We start from the raw sequence: 12,746 nt of genomic DNA, 5'->3' as shown, positions 1-12,746 counted from the left end.
GACCTCTCGATTACATCCCATAAATTTTCGATGGGTTTCATGTCGGGCGATCTGGACGGCCAGATCATTCGCTCGAACTGTCCAGAATGTTCTTCAAACCTGTCGCGGATAATTGTGGCCCAGCGACATGGCGCTATGTGATCCATAAAAATTCCATCATTGTTTCGGAACATGTAGTCCATGAATGACTCCAAATTGTCTCCAAATAGCTGAACATAAACATTTCCAGTCAGTGATAGGTTCAATTGAACCAGAAGACTCTGTCTGTTCCACGTAAACCCAGACCACACCATTATGGAGACGCCACCAGCTTGCACAATGCATTGTTGACAACTTGGGTACATGGCTTCATGGTTTTACGCCACTGTCGAACCCTACCGTCAGCTCTTACCAACTGAAATCAGGACTTATCTGACCAGGCGACGGTTTTGCAGTGTTCCCGGATCCAACCGATATGGTCGAGAAGCCAGGAGAGGCGATGCATACTGTGTCGTGCTGTTACCGTAGGCACTCACGTCGGTCGTTTGCTACCATAGCCCTTTAACGCCAAAATTCGCCGCATTGTCCTTACGGATACGTTCGTTCTACGTCCAGCTCTGATTTCCGCTGCTACTTCATGCAGTGTTGCTTGTCTGTTAGCTCTGACAAGTCTACTCAAACACCACTGCCATCGGTCGTTATGTGAAAGCCGTCGACCACTGCGCTGCCCTTGGTGAGATGTAACGCCTGAAGTTTGGTATCCTCGACACATTCTTAACACTGCGGTTCCCGGAATATTGAAATCCCTAACAATTTCGAAAATTGAATGTCCCATAAGTCTAGCTCCAACTACCATTTTTTTCGTGTTCAGAGTCTGTTAATTCCCATGGTACAGCCATAATCACATCACATGAATCAACTCAGTAAAAATGACAGCACAACCAATGAACTACACGTTATACCTTGTGTTCTACCGCCATCTCTGTATGTGCATATCACTACCCCAAGACTTTTGTCACCTCAGTGTACGTACGAGGCACATTAAATAATTAAAGAGACAACCTGATGCAGAAATGAAACAGTTTGTAAGAAGGATCTTGTACTTCCATGGCTTTAGATTGGCATCACTGCAATCAGCTGAGGACAGCTGACGGATAAAAACTGCTTTTTTATAACTTCGACATAGCATTTAACGATGGCGTGTCCGCTTAAAGTTTCCACGTTATCTGGACAATGTTCAGTGACGCTTTCTTATTTCTGAAGGTGAAAAACGGCCTAAAATATACCCTGGAACAGTTTACAGTATGGGGAAAGTTGTATGAAGCAAGGAAATTTTTATGAATGGGTGTTGTTGTCGTGGTCTTCAGTCCAGAGACTGGTTTGATGCAGCATTCCATGCTACTCTATCCTGTGCAAGCTGCCTCATCTCTTAGTACTTACTGCAACCTACGTCCTTCTCAATCTGTTTAGTGTATTCATCTCTTGGTCTCCCTCTACGTTTTTAGCCTCCATGCTGCCCTCCAATACTAAACTGGTGATCCCTTGATGCCTCAAAATATGTCCTACCAACCGATCCCTTCTTCTAGTCAAGTTGTGGCACAAATTTCTCTTTTCCCCAATTCTATTCAATACCTCCTCATGAGTATAACGGTCCAAAAACAGGCGAATCTCAGTGTCTCACGAACAACGTCCTGGCCGACTGGTTGAACTGTCAATTTATTTGCTCGAAATCCACAATGTCGACATTATTCGTCAAGACCGACGTATCACAATTGAACATGTACAGAAAGCAGCTGCAGTAAGTGTTGCCACAGTTTATAATGTCATCAACAACAAGTTCAAGTACAGCAAAACAAGGGCAAGGTGGACCCCAAAAGAGTTAACGCAGTAACACAAGCAAAATGACTCAAAGTATGTACAGACTTTAAAGAAGGCTATGAAATAGAAGGTGACCCTTTTCCAAACAAGATTTTAACTTATGATGTAACTTGGGATCACCGTTTTGAACTACAGTCCAAATAAAGTTCAGCAATAACGAGGAAGTCAAAGAATTTGTCAGAAACTTGCGCAAACAACAAGACAGACATCTTTGCCTTAGGTATAAAGAAAATCTAGTTCATCATTACGACAAGTGTAATACTCATGAGGATTTTGTTGAGAAGTAGTAAAGGTATCATTTTGAAAAAAATACACATAGTTTTCTACATAAACGTGTCTGTTTAATTATTGAAAGTTCCTCGTATTATATATACGAGAGATCGAGGCAAGTTGACGATGTTAGTAGTTAACCATTGCTTTTTATAAATTCATTTACGAAGACAGTTTGGTTTTCTTTGCTCACGTTAAAAACAACTAACCCCTTTTTACATTGTACTTAGTTGAATAGATTTTCTTTTTCCTTGTTGCCAATTTTAAAAGCTAATAGAATGTATAAGACTTTGATAACGGGGCAAGATGACAATACTGATGAAAGCTGAACTCATTTTTGTTCTTGTAATGTATAAGACAGTGCATTAGTTAAGTAAACATTACTCCTTGTTTTTTTCTTTGAACCTGTCCGCATAGAAGTTCGTGTTAGAACGGAACGATCGGTATTCGGGAAATTGCGTCAATCGCGGATCGTATTCGCTCGGCGGATTAACGAAGAGGAGCGCTGTACCGATCACCCCGGATGTGGCCTTTAGGCGGTTTCCCAAATGCGACAAGGTGAATACTGGTCTGATACCTACGTCAGCCTCCTTTAGATGACCAGCTATTTTTTCGAACACATCCTCACACTATCACATGCATTAACACTAAACACAGACAGGTCGGGTACACAAATTTCGCCTTGGGGAGGGGGAGGGGGTAGGAATAAGGGGTGGTGACGAGAAAGACATCCGTGCACCCTTTACCATCAACACAGCCAAATCCAGAATAACATGCCGACCCTGTGAAAATACGGAATAAGACCAGGAAAAAGAAGAAGATGAGGAAAGATGTATCTCTTACTGAACAGGATTTAAGGGAACGATTATTGCGTTCGAAATCATTATAGCTCTAGATCAATGTTTATCATCAACAAAACTGAGACACAAATTTTCTCCTTCAAATTATGAGCTTTTTTCAGCCCACCATTCATCGCACTGACAACATTCTATCTTCTGTTGCAAGGTCAACGTAAATGTTATTATATGCTGGACGCTGTGCTGTATTTTGTTCGAAAATTTTACTTGACATTTCAAATGTTCCTGTTCCATCTTTCGTGTTTCTTATCAACCAACATCTGTTTTAAAGGTGAGATTCTTAAAACACTTGCAATTTGCGTACTGTGACTTTTCCCTGTTTTCGCACATGGCCTTTCTTAAGCCAACGATCCAAAACGGAAAATACCTCGCAAAGGTTTTGGGTTAGTAGGACCAGCATTTTTGAGGGTACTAGTTCTTCATTACGCTCTGCCTGATGTCCATCAGTAGGATAATTGGGTCCTTCTATGGGCTGACCTTTACGAGCAGCGGTCGGAGGAGAAGCATTCTAAGTTTCAGCATTACTCGTAACAAGAACACAATCTGTGGTTTTTTGCCGCGGCAAAATGAAGCCCACTACACACAAAGGGATCAAAAGATTTGATGCCACGTTCTTTGAATCTATTAACAGCATAAACTGAGCCCATTAACTGTATTATCGACTGTAGCTGCTCTGGAATAAGCGGCGCAGTCGGCTATGTTGAAAGAGTTTGATATATGGAGTACGATTAATAAGAATAAAACATGGATAAATTTTGTCTGTGAAATGCATATTGTCTGTTTAGCCATCTTTAATAAAAAATAACCAAATGTCTAACTAGTTATTCCACAAGAGCATGTGTTGAATGGCTAGAAAATCATACGACGTCAACCACTGTACACAACAATTTCCCTTGGCACACACAGCTGACAGCAGCGGTTTCACTGTGCGAGGTTTTAGTGCCTCATCGAGTGAAGAGTTAGTAGTATCCGTGTGTTGACGCTACCTAGCAGTGCGGACTTAGACCCTCCGTTTATCGACTTGCTCCGGTCTCCCCTACAACAAAATGCTGATAGAAATTCGGAATACCCTCCATCGATTCGCACAAGTGACCCAGCGATCGGTCCTGTTCCCAATCACCTCTCTCCTCTACATAGATGATGCACGCCACCACCTATTCCTGTCTATCTGCTCCAGTAAGCTGACGACACTACCTTCTTTACTCTACACCCATCTCTCATGGCTTCCCAACAATACCCCAGGTCCGTCTCAATAACTTCACTTTAATCTCCAGTACCCAAAAATCAACTCCGTCAAAATCCAGGAAATATTCATGCAATGCCCTACACTTATTTTCTGTCTCAATGATTTCCACCTCACCATTTATAACCATCTTATCCATCTCACTGACAGATTAACGCTCGACTTCAAACAGTCTTGATGTCCCAGTCTACTCATTAATCAACAACAAGCACACATTAGAGTAATACTGCTAAAACAAGTAACAACCGTGTATGTGGATTACAGTCTTACTCCATCCTCTATACTGGAAAAATCCTTATATGAAACATCCTTACTTTCGCCAACGTAGCATAGATCTCTGCAGCCCAAAAATTTTACAATTTTATACAATTCCTACAATGGCACGCTCTACATCTCGCCTTCTGTATGCATCTTCCCGTTTCTCACACTCACTCTCCTACACCCATTCGTCATATCTTCACAAATCACCCAATAATCTTGAGGAGTAAACCCCATTGTCTCCCCAGTCCTCAATAATCTCGTGATCTTTTTATGTCTATAACAACATATTCCCTCCTCTTTCCACATGAACCTCTTCTATATTCCACCGCAAGGAGTAACAGACTCCCTCTTTCATACACGGAACTCTGTGCTCATCTTTACTCATCCTAACAACCAAAGCCTTACCCCCCACCTACCCTTTTTAGATCAAGTCTCTAATAACTTTTCCCACCCTCTCTCGTTCCAGTCCTATTCCACACCTGTCCCTCTGTGAATCAGTACCATTCGACCCCTTCGTTCCCAGATCATAGCAATACATCTTTAACCATTCTCGTTTCTTACCCTTACGACATTTATTCAAAGATGACCTTCGCGATAGAATCAGTAATTTCTTCTGCACCAGAGCACCAACCATCAGCCATCTCTACTTTCTTATGGTAATACCACCGAAATGAAAATTCTTTTGTTGTATTTAATCGAGACACTTTATTTATTGTGCCTTTAATTGACTATTTTTTAATATTATTAGGTTGAGGAGCAGCAATATGCAGCTGTCAGCCGGATCCCTCCCCATCCCCGCCCCCATTTGTGGAGAAAGAAATCAGCTGTAAGAAGAAACATATGACATCAGAGACGCATATTATCTCTGACTTCGAGTATTCAGTATGAGGTGAAGTCCCCACACGTTGTCGCGTGGAGAGGAAGAGGGGAGAGATTCGTTCCTGGAGAATCTCTCTCCACGTGAATTGAGAATTAATTGAGGCGCTGGGAACCATAAGGGCCTAAAGCACACTGTCGTTGATTTTGAGACTGTAGCATACATGCATGCTCCTGACGTGATCGTGTGGTGGACCAGCCTGTTCAATATCTGTAACCTCACACTGTATATATGAACATTCACGAAAAGATGTCTCACCAATTTCTCGGATATTTATTTCCACATGAGCGTAAAGCACGAAGCATAATTTTTTTTGCCTTGCGCTGTTCAGTTTTTGTCTTTTGTTGGCAACATAATTTGTTGTCTATATCTTACACGTAATAGTAACACTTCACAATTAGATGTGTATCTATAGTTTTGTCTGATCCTTAGGCCACAAATGTGTATAATGAAATTATGAAAATTGTGTGGATGTTGCAATTAGTAATTGATCTTTATGTTCTGATTAAAATTTCGCATTTATTATAAACTTCATAATTTCCAAATGACACTACTGTCACTAGCCCGTACATGAAAATTTCATGAATTAACATTGATAATAAATATAATATTAATTATTAACTAATATTTCATAACAAAAAATGGGTAAATTATTTTTTATTGGAATTACAAGATCTTGAGACTTGGTTGAAAAACAGTTAGGACCTATAAAACTTGTCGATTCTCTATAAAAATGATTTTCACGACTTTCACAAAACATCTATTTCTCTCAAAACTTTGTTTACGTGTTTTGGGCCCTTATGGTTCTCAGTGCCTCAATTCGTAAAGAATCAACACTAATTGGTATAGGACAAGGACGAACAAGTATTTGTTGTATCTGAGAATATTTACTAGAGGAAGTACAGTTAGATTAATGGCTTATAATACAGTCAAATAAAAATCTTACAATATTTTAATAATTTAACACAAAATTTTGTATGCTTCACTAGCAGCTTTATATCGATAGTCGAGGTCCACGTTACTTCAACCCATGTGCAAGAATATCAACACCCTGCGCTCTTCTCCGATAGTAACGAAATTATTCAGGTCATCAAGGAACAGATTTGTTTCAGCAAGTCTCGCGACAGGCATTTGTGAATTCACGGCAAGTGATGCAACGGAGGAAGATATGCGCTTCGTGTTCTCTTCGTAATGACACACACACACACACACACACACACACACACACAAACACACACACACACACACACACACACACACACACACACACACACACACACACACACTAAAGAGAGATAGAGAGGTCGGTGTAAGACTTGATGTGGTGCAAATATTGCTGAAGCCAAGGCGTGTGGCAGTGGCCCTGAAGCTCCTTGTACATCGACACTTGCCATACCGCTGACACATTTGTAGTTAAGGATATAGTTTTCTTTATTCTCTCCGCCGCTTCTAGAGGACAGCCGATATTCCTTGCTTTACAATTCCCTTGTTAAGCTGTTAATCTTTGTAGGTAGGTTTCCACGATAAGTTCTTTCTACAACTCAAGGTGGCTTCCTTAGTCAAGCCATCTACAATTTCGGTTTCCTTAACGCCGCTATGTGTCTTTATCCAAGAGAGTGACCTTACGTTAACAGTTGCGCGGTAACGATAGACGCCTCAGGAGAGCAAACGCTGGTCTCTATCCAGTAATATATTTTTTGGCTCCTCCACTTGTTTGTAAGCATTCTGAAGACCCTGAAGGATAGCTGGTTTTTTTTCTTTTTTTAATAGGATCCCAGAGAGTGCTTCCACAAACCCTCTTCGCCACTCTAAATATCAATATGTATGGAAATGCCGCTTCTCCATTCAGATCGTACGATATCTAACCTACTGCTGCTGTCCCTGTCCTTAAAAATAATGTCTAACGAGATTAATAGCTGAAAGATGGTGTACTGGTGGACGGCATCAAAGAAGTATAGGCTGCAGGCTGATCTGCTTCTGGTGGCTTGAGGACTTGGAGGTGCAAGCACCGCTCCGAGTTGCAGTAGACACTGTTCAGCCCATATTTTGCGATGAAACTCATGGAAGTTAGTTCTTGAATATTCGCTACGACTTTACCTTCCGTAAAAAGTGCTCATTTTGTTAATAAGTTCACAGTGTAATACTTTAGTTGGGATTCACTTACCTGTACCACAATTACATTAGGTCGCATGGGTATCATGGCGCCAGAGCAAACCATAAGTGCTTTGTAATGGCAATTCTGCAGTGATATAATGTTGCATCAGCAGCGGAATCAAAGTATAGGCAAACACAATCAAAAGTGGACCATATTAAAACGCGGTATAGTTTGAGCCCGACTATTATGAAAATCGATATACTGTTGACTACTTTCGTCACTTAACGAATCAGTCCAACTTCTTTTATGATCGATTTCCAGGTTTGAGTACATCGGTATTGTATTGTTGTTGATGCATATGGAATACGTATTAGAAACACAGTGTTAGTCATGAAGGCTTTCGCGGTTGGCATTTGCATCCTTCTCCGACTGAACTTTTCATTATGCTGCGGAGTGTGCAAATTAATATTGTGTGCCGAACCCGAACTCGAACCTGGGACCTTCGTCTACCAGCAGAGCTATCGGTCCACGTTTCAAGACCCATACTCACAGCTTTATTTCTAAACTTCACAGAAGTTCTCCTGCCTAACATTCTGGACCAACAATCCTAGAAGAAAGGATTGAGGATACATGGCTCAGCCATAGTCTGGGGAAGCAAAGGACCATCCGCTGGAGAGTGAAATTTCATTCAGAAAACAATCTCCCAGGCTGTGACTAATCCATGTCTCCGCTATATCGTTTTTTTCCAGGAGTGCTAGCCCTGTAAGCTATTCAGGGGAATTTCCGTGAAGTTTCGAAGATAGGAGGTAAGGTACCGGCGAAAGTAAAGCTGCGAGGACAGGTCGTGAGTCCAGCTCGGAAAGCTAAGTTGGTAGAGTACTTGCCCGGGAAAGACAAAGGTTCTACGTCCGAAGCCTGGTTCCGCACACAGTTTTAATATGTCAGGAATTTTCATTTGTATAGTTGTTGGTTTTTATTACATGAACATTATCTTTGGTCTATGGCATGTTCTGTGCTTAAGTTTCGTCTCCTAATACTGGAAACATCATCAGCGGCTATAAATATGGAACGTTAGGCACATAATCATGCCGTAGATCACAGCCTATTGCCCATGTAATAAAAATATACCAGTTATTGCTGTAAGCCATACGCAGCATACCTTAGAGGATACCAGTTACCACGCCTATAATTTTATAATATAGCAACCCGCCGGACACAGCTGCCTTGCAGCACTTCATTAGCACCCCTGCTTTTGCGCTGAATTGTGAAGCGCCACGAACACTGGAAAACTGCGAAGAGGTACGTCACAGAAATGTTTCTGTTTCATAACACAATTTAGCTGCAAAGTCAAAAAATTGTCACAGAAACTCGAGGCGGGAAATAGTTGAAAGTACATGACATCCCGAATTTTACTGCCGTATTTATCGCATAAAAGTACTACGACGACAAAAAAAAAATCAGGGTTATAAAGACTGTGAAAATGGCTAAGGTGTTACGACAACCAGCTGAGTTATATCCGACAGTGCAATATTTATATGGTTGTGAGACAGTAAATGCGACATAGATCACCAGAAATGACAATGAAAGCATCCTTTTCTAAGTAAACCCAAATGTATACTCTTACATATTACAGGCCTCGAAGTTTGCAAACAAGTTTACGGCATTCCGTATTACTGAACTGACTACGCTAAACGAATACAACGTAAGAACTACACTGTTATCTTTCCTTGATTTAAGCAGTATGAACCATCTAAGGTAGAGTATACGCCACTGCAAAGACAGTTATCATCTATTTGTATCAATTTTACAACATCGTTAGTAAATTTCTCCTAAAGATCTACAAATAAATATAGGTGAAGAAATATTTGTATGAAATTTAAGAACTTAAAAGTTCAATGCAACCGATAAAATACGTTCATAGAAGTAGTACAGGAACTGTTACGAGCAAATAGCAAGTGCTCTAGTCTTTGTCAGGGAATAAATGTAATGAATTCCAGCATAACCTGAAGAACATGCATAACAAGACTAATGGAACATGGAGCTGACTTATTAATTTACTACGAACAATATTGGAACAAAATCTGAGAAGAAAGTGAATTATTACAGGCTGAACAACAATTTTAAGAAACGGAAAAAAGCTGCCACAAGCGATACAGCTGATAGCACAAGCAAATATCTTTTTACTAATTAAAGAGGAAACATGCTAGGAATGACCTACAAATTACAATGGGGCGAAGTAACCTCAAGCTTTCTGCATTTGCTTTATTCATCTTAGGGTTTCCCTACTGGAAGCTAGACAGCTCCAGTGTAACTTCCGAGAATTACAGCTAATGAAAATATGACTTATATGTTGATCACAAACGAGGACAAACGAAACATTTAAATCTGCTTAGATTTCAGCTTTCTTCGAAATAAGCAAATTTAGTTTGTATTTACGAGTGAAATACAAGCTGTGATTTGGTTAGAAAATGACACGATAATATCGAAAACACAATTTCCAATTGGGAAACCCTACATCTCCTACGTCATGCTAACAAAGTGGAGACCAACCTGTAGAAAAACGTTTTGAGAATTTTGACGTGGCACCCAAAACTGCAAAGACAAAAATTTTCGTGAGACAACGTAGAATCTTTATGCTGTTTTACAGTTATAGAAATACAGTAATTTGGACTGTACATTTAAATGTCTGTCGTGTGGAAAAATACACTTATGAGAAAATGCAGTTTCAATTACAAACCGCAGACTTAAATTCTCTTTTTTTGTTCAATTAAGATTCCATTCGTATGGTTAACACTCAATAAAACGTTTATTAAAGAAGATATTCAAAACAAAGGTGAAGTTATTTTATCCAGGATTTGTAGTATGTTAAGAGTAACACTCTCCACTAGTTTTCCTCTTTACTAAATAATTTTAGTGAAGCAACAATTTCAACGTTCTTTTGCTGCTTGAAACAACGTAGAAAACGCGTTGGACATGCCAGGGAAGTACAGAAACATTTTAAAACTTCTAACATCAAGATTTAATCACATATCCTCTGTGGATACACGGAATTTTGTATTCCGTTCTTTCCAGTTAAGATATAAGCTTGAGCTGAGGTTTATAAGCATTAAAAGTGTCTCAATATGTCGGTTCACTTGCGAAGTTAATTATGAACAGTAGTGGTAAATGAGATAAGCAACATAGAAAATAACGTTTAAAATATTTCTCAACAACTTGAACATTCTCAAAATACATTGGGTTTAGACTGACTGCAGCATTTTAATTTTCACAAAAAGCAAGTATCTTTTAAATTCAGCATAAAATTCGTTTGTGTCAGAAATAACCACTGGGCTGGACATAACTATTCATTTGGAGCCATTCCTGAGGTTAGGAAACAGAAAAGTTGGCATGAAACTAAGTCACGGGAATGATCTAAGTGGAAAAGTACTTCAAAGTCCAACACATGCAGTTTTCTCGTTAACACACGACGATTTATCAGGTGTATTGTCCTGCAGTAAGAACACAATTTTACTTTGTGCCAAGTACTCTTCTTAAACCATTGATACACCCCGTGAGTTCCAACGAGTAGTGGTGACCCTCACGTTTGCTACCGACAAACCGTTTACACCACCCGAATGTATCGACGGCTATTTTGTCTTTAGATCGTAACAGTGAAACCACGTTTCGTCCGCTACCACATATCTAAGGAACAAATCGTTCAGATATGCTCCAAAATGCTTTTGGAGCGTTCTCTGGTGAGCCATTTTTTACCTGAGGTCAAAAAACACGGTACTCAACTCTCACTCAGGTTCTTCATATTTTTATTACTTCACTGCGATATCATTTACGCGTTTACACGAGATGTCTGCCAACTTGACAGTGTCGTCTATCTTGACGTGGCGTTGTTCTATCATAGACAGCATGGATTTTATCGACTGTTTATTCGGAAGAAACCTCAAATGAACATCTGGAAAGTAGAAAATTTGCTGTGTTCATATGACGATGATGAAATTTATTTCTCCAGTACTGTGAGAACATAGTCGTGAGTACAGTTGGGGAGTCTCCATTAAAACCTCTCTCAACTCATATCGTGTTTATTTCTTAAATAATATCTGTCCAGTGTTACGAAACATGTGGCACCGATCCCTTACGACAGATTCTAACAAACAACTGTACTGTGTATCTGTTTGAAGTTGTAACAAAGACGTTATGAGCTCCACTCTTGTCAATAACTGTGCCTCTTAAAAATTAGAAGCATATAATCAGACAAAACCAATTAATCGGATATTATGCAAGGTGATCGAGACTGTAGATATGGATATATGTCCGTTTACCGGACAATGCCCTCCCGTAGCCAGTGAAGGCACCCCCGACTGGGGCTCCATGTATGAGGACCCTACATCCGCACAGGGTCGTTATACACTCCTGGAAATTGAAATAAGAACACCGTGAATTCATTGTCCCAGGAAGGGGAAACTTTATTGACACATTCCTGGGGTCAGATAAATCACATGATCACACTGACAGAACCACAGGCACATAGACACAGGTAACAGAGCATGCACAATGTCGGCACTAGTACAGTGTATATCCACCTTTCGCAGCAATGCAGGCTGCTATTCTCCCATGGAGACGATCGTAGAGATGCTGGATGTAGTCCTGTGGAACGGCTTGCCATGCCATTTCCACCTGGCGCCTCAGTTGGACCAGCGTTCGTGCTGGACGTGCAGACCGCGTGAGACGACGCTTCATCCAGTCCCAAACATGCTCAATGGGGGACAGATCCGGAGATCTTGCTGGCCAGGGTAGTTGACTTACGCCTTCTAGAGCACGTTGGGTGGCACAGGATACATGCGGACGTGAATTGTCCTATTGGAACAGCCAGTTCCCTTGCCGGTCTAGGAATGGTAGAACGATGGGTTAGGTGACGGTTTGGATGTACCGTGCACTATTCAGTGTCCCCTCGACGATCACCAGAGGTGTACGGCCAGTGTAGGAGATCGCTCCCCACACCATGATGCCGGGTGTTGGCCCTGTGTGCCTCGGTCGTATGCAGTCCTGATTGTGGCGCTCACCTGCACGGCGCCAAACACGCATACGACCATCATTGGCACCAAGGCAGAAGCGACTCTCATCGCTGAAGACGACACGTCTCCATTCGTCCCTCCATTCACGCCTGTCGCGACACCACTGGAGGCGGGCTGCACGATGTTGGGGCGTGAGCGGAAGACGGCCTAACGGTGTGCGGGACCGTAGCCCAGCTTCATGGAGACGGTTGCGAATGGTCCTCGCCGATACACGAGGAGC

At 41.1% G+C, this 12,746-nt stretch overlaps 1 protein-coding gene across 1 annotated transcript in view; it reads right to left on the bottom strand.

The window, feature by feature from the left end:
* The window catches only part of LOC126335822 (kinesin-like protein KIF19), a 603,567-nt gene that overhangs the window by 113,391 nt on the left and 477,430 nt on the right, over positions 1 to 12,746 (bottom strand). Inside the window, exon 9 of the mRNA XM_049999287.1 lies at positions 10,011 to 10,052. Coding sequence (XP_049855244.1) covers positions 10,011 to 10,052 — 42 coding nt within the window. The remainder of the gene's footprint in view (positions 1 to 10,010; positions 10,053 to 12,746) is intronic.

The sequence above is a fragment of the Schistocerca gregaria genome, chromosome 2 (assembly GCF_023897955.1).
Source record: "Schistocerca gregaria isolate iqSchGreg1 chromosome 2, iqSchGreg1.2, whole genome shotgun sequence".
NCBI classification, from domain to species: Eukaryota; Metazoa; Arthropoda; class Insecta; order Orthoptera; family Acrididae; genus Schistocerca; species Schistocerca gregaria.
This window is presented reverse-complemented; position numbering and strand designations above follow the sequence as displayed.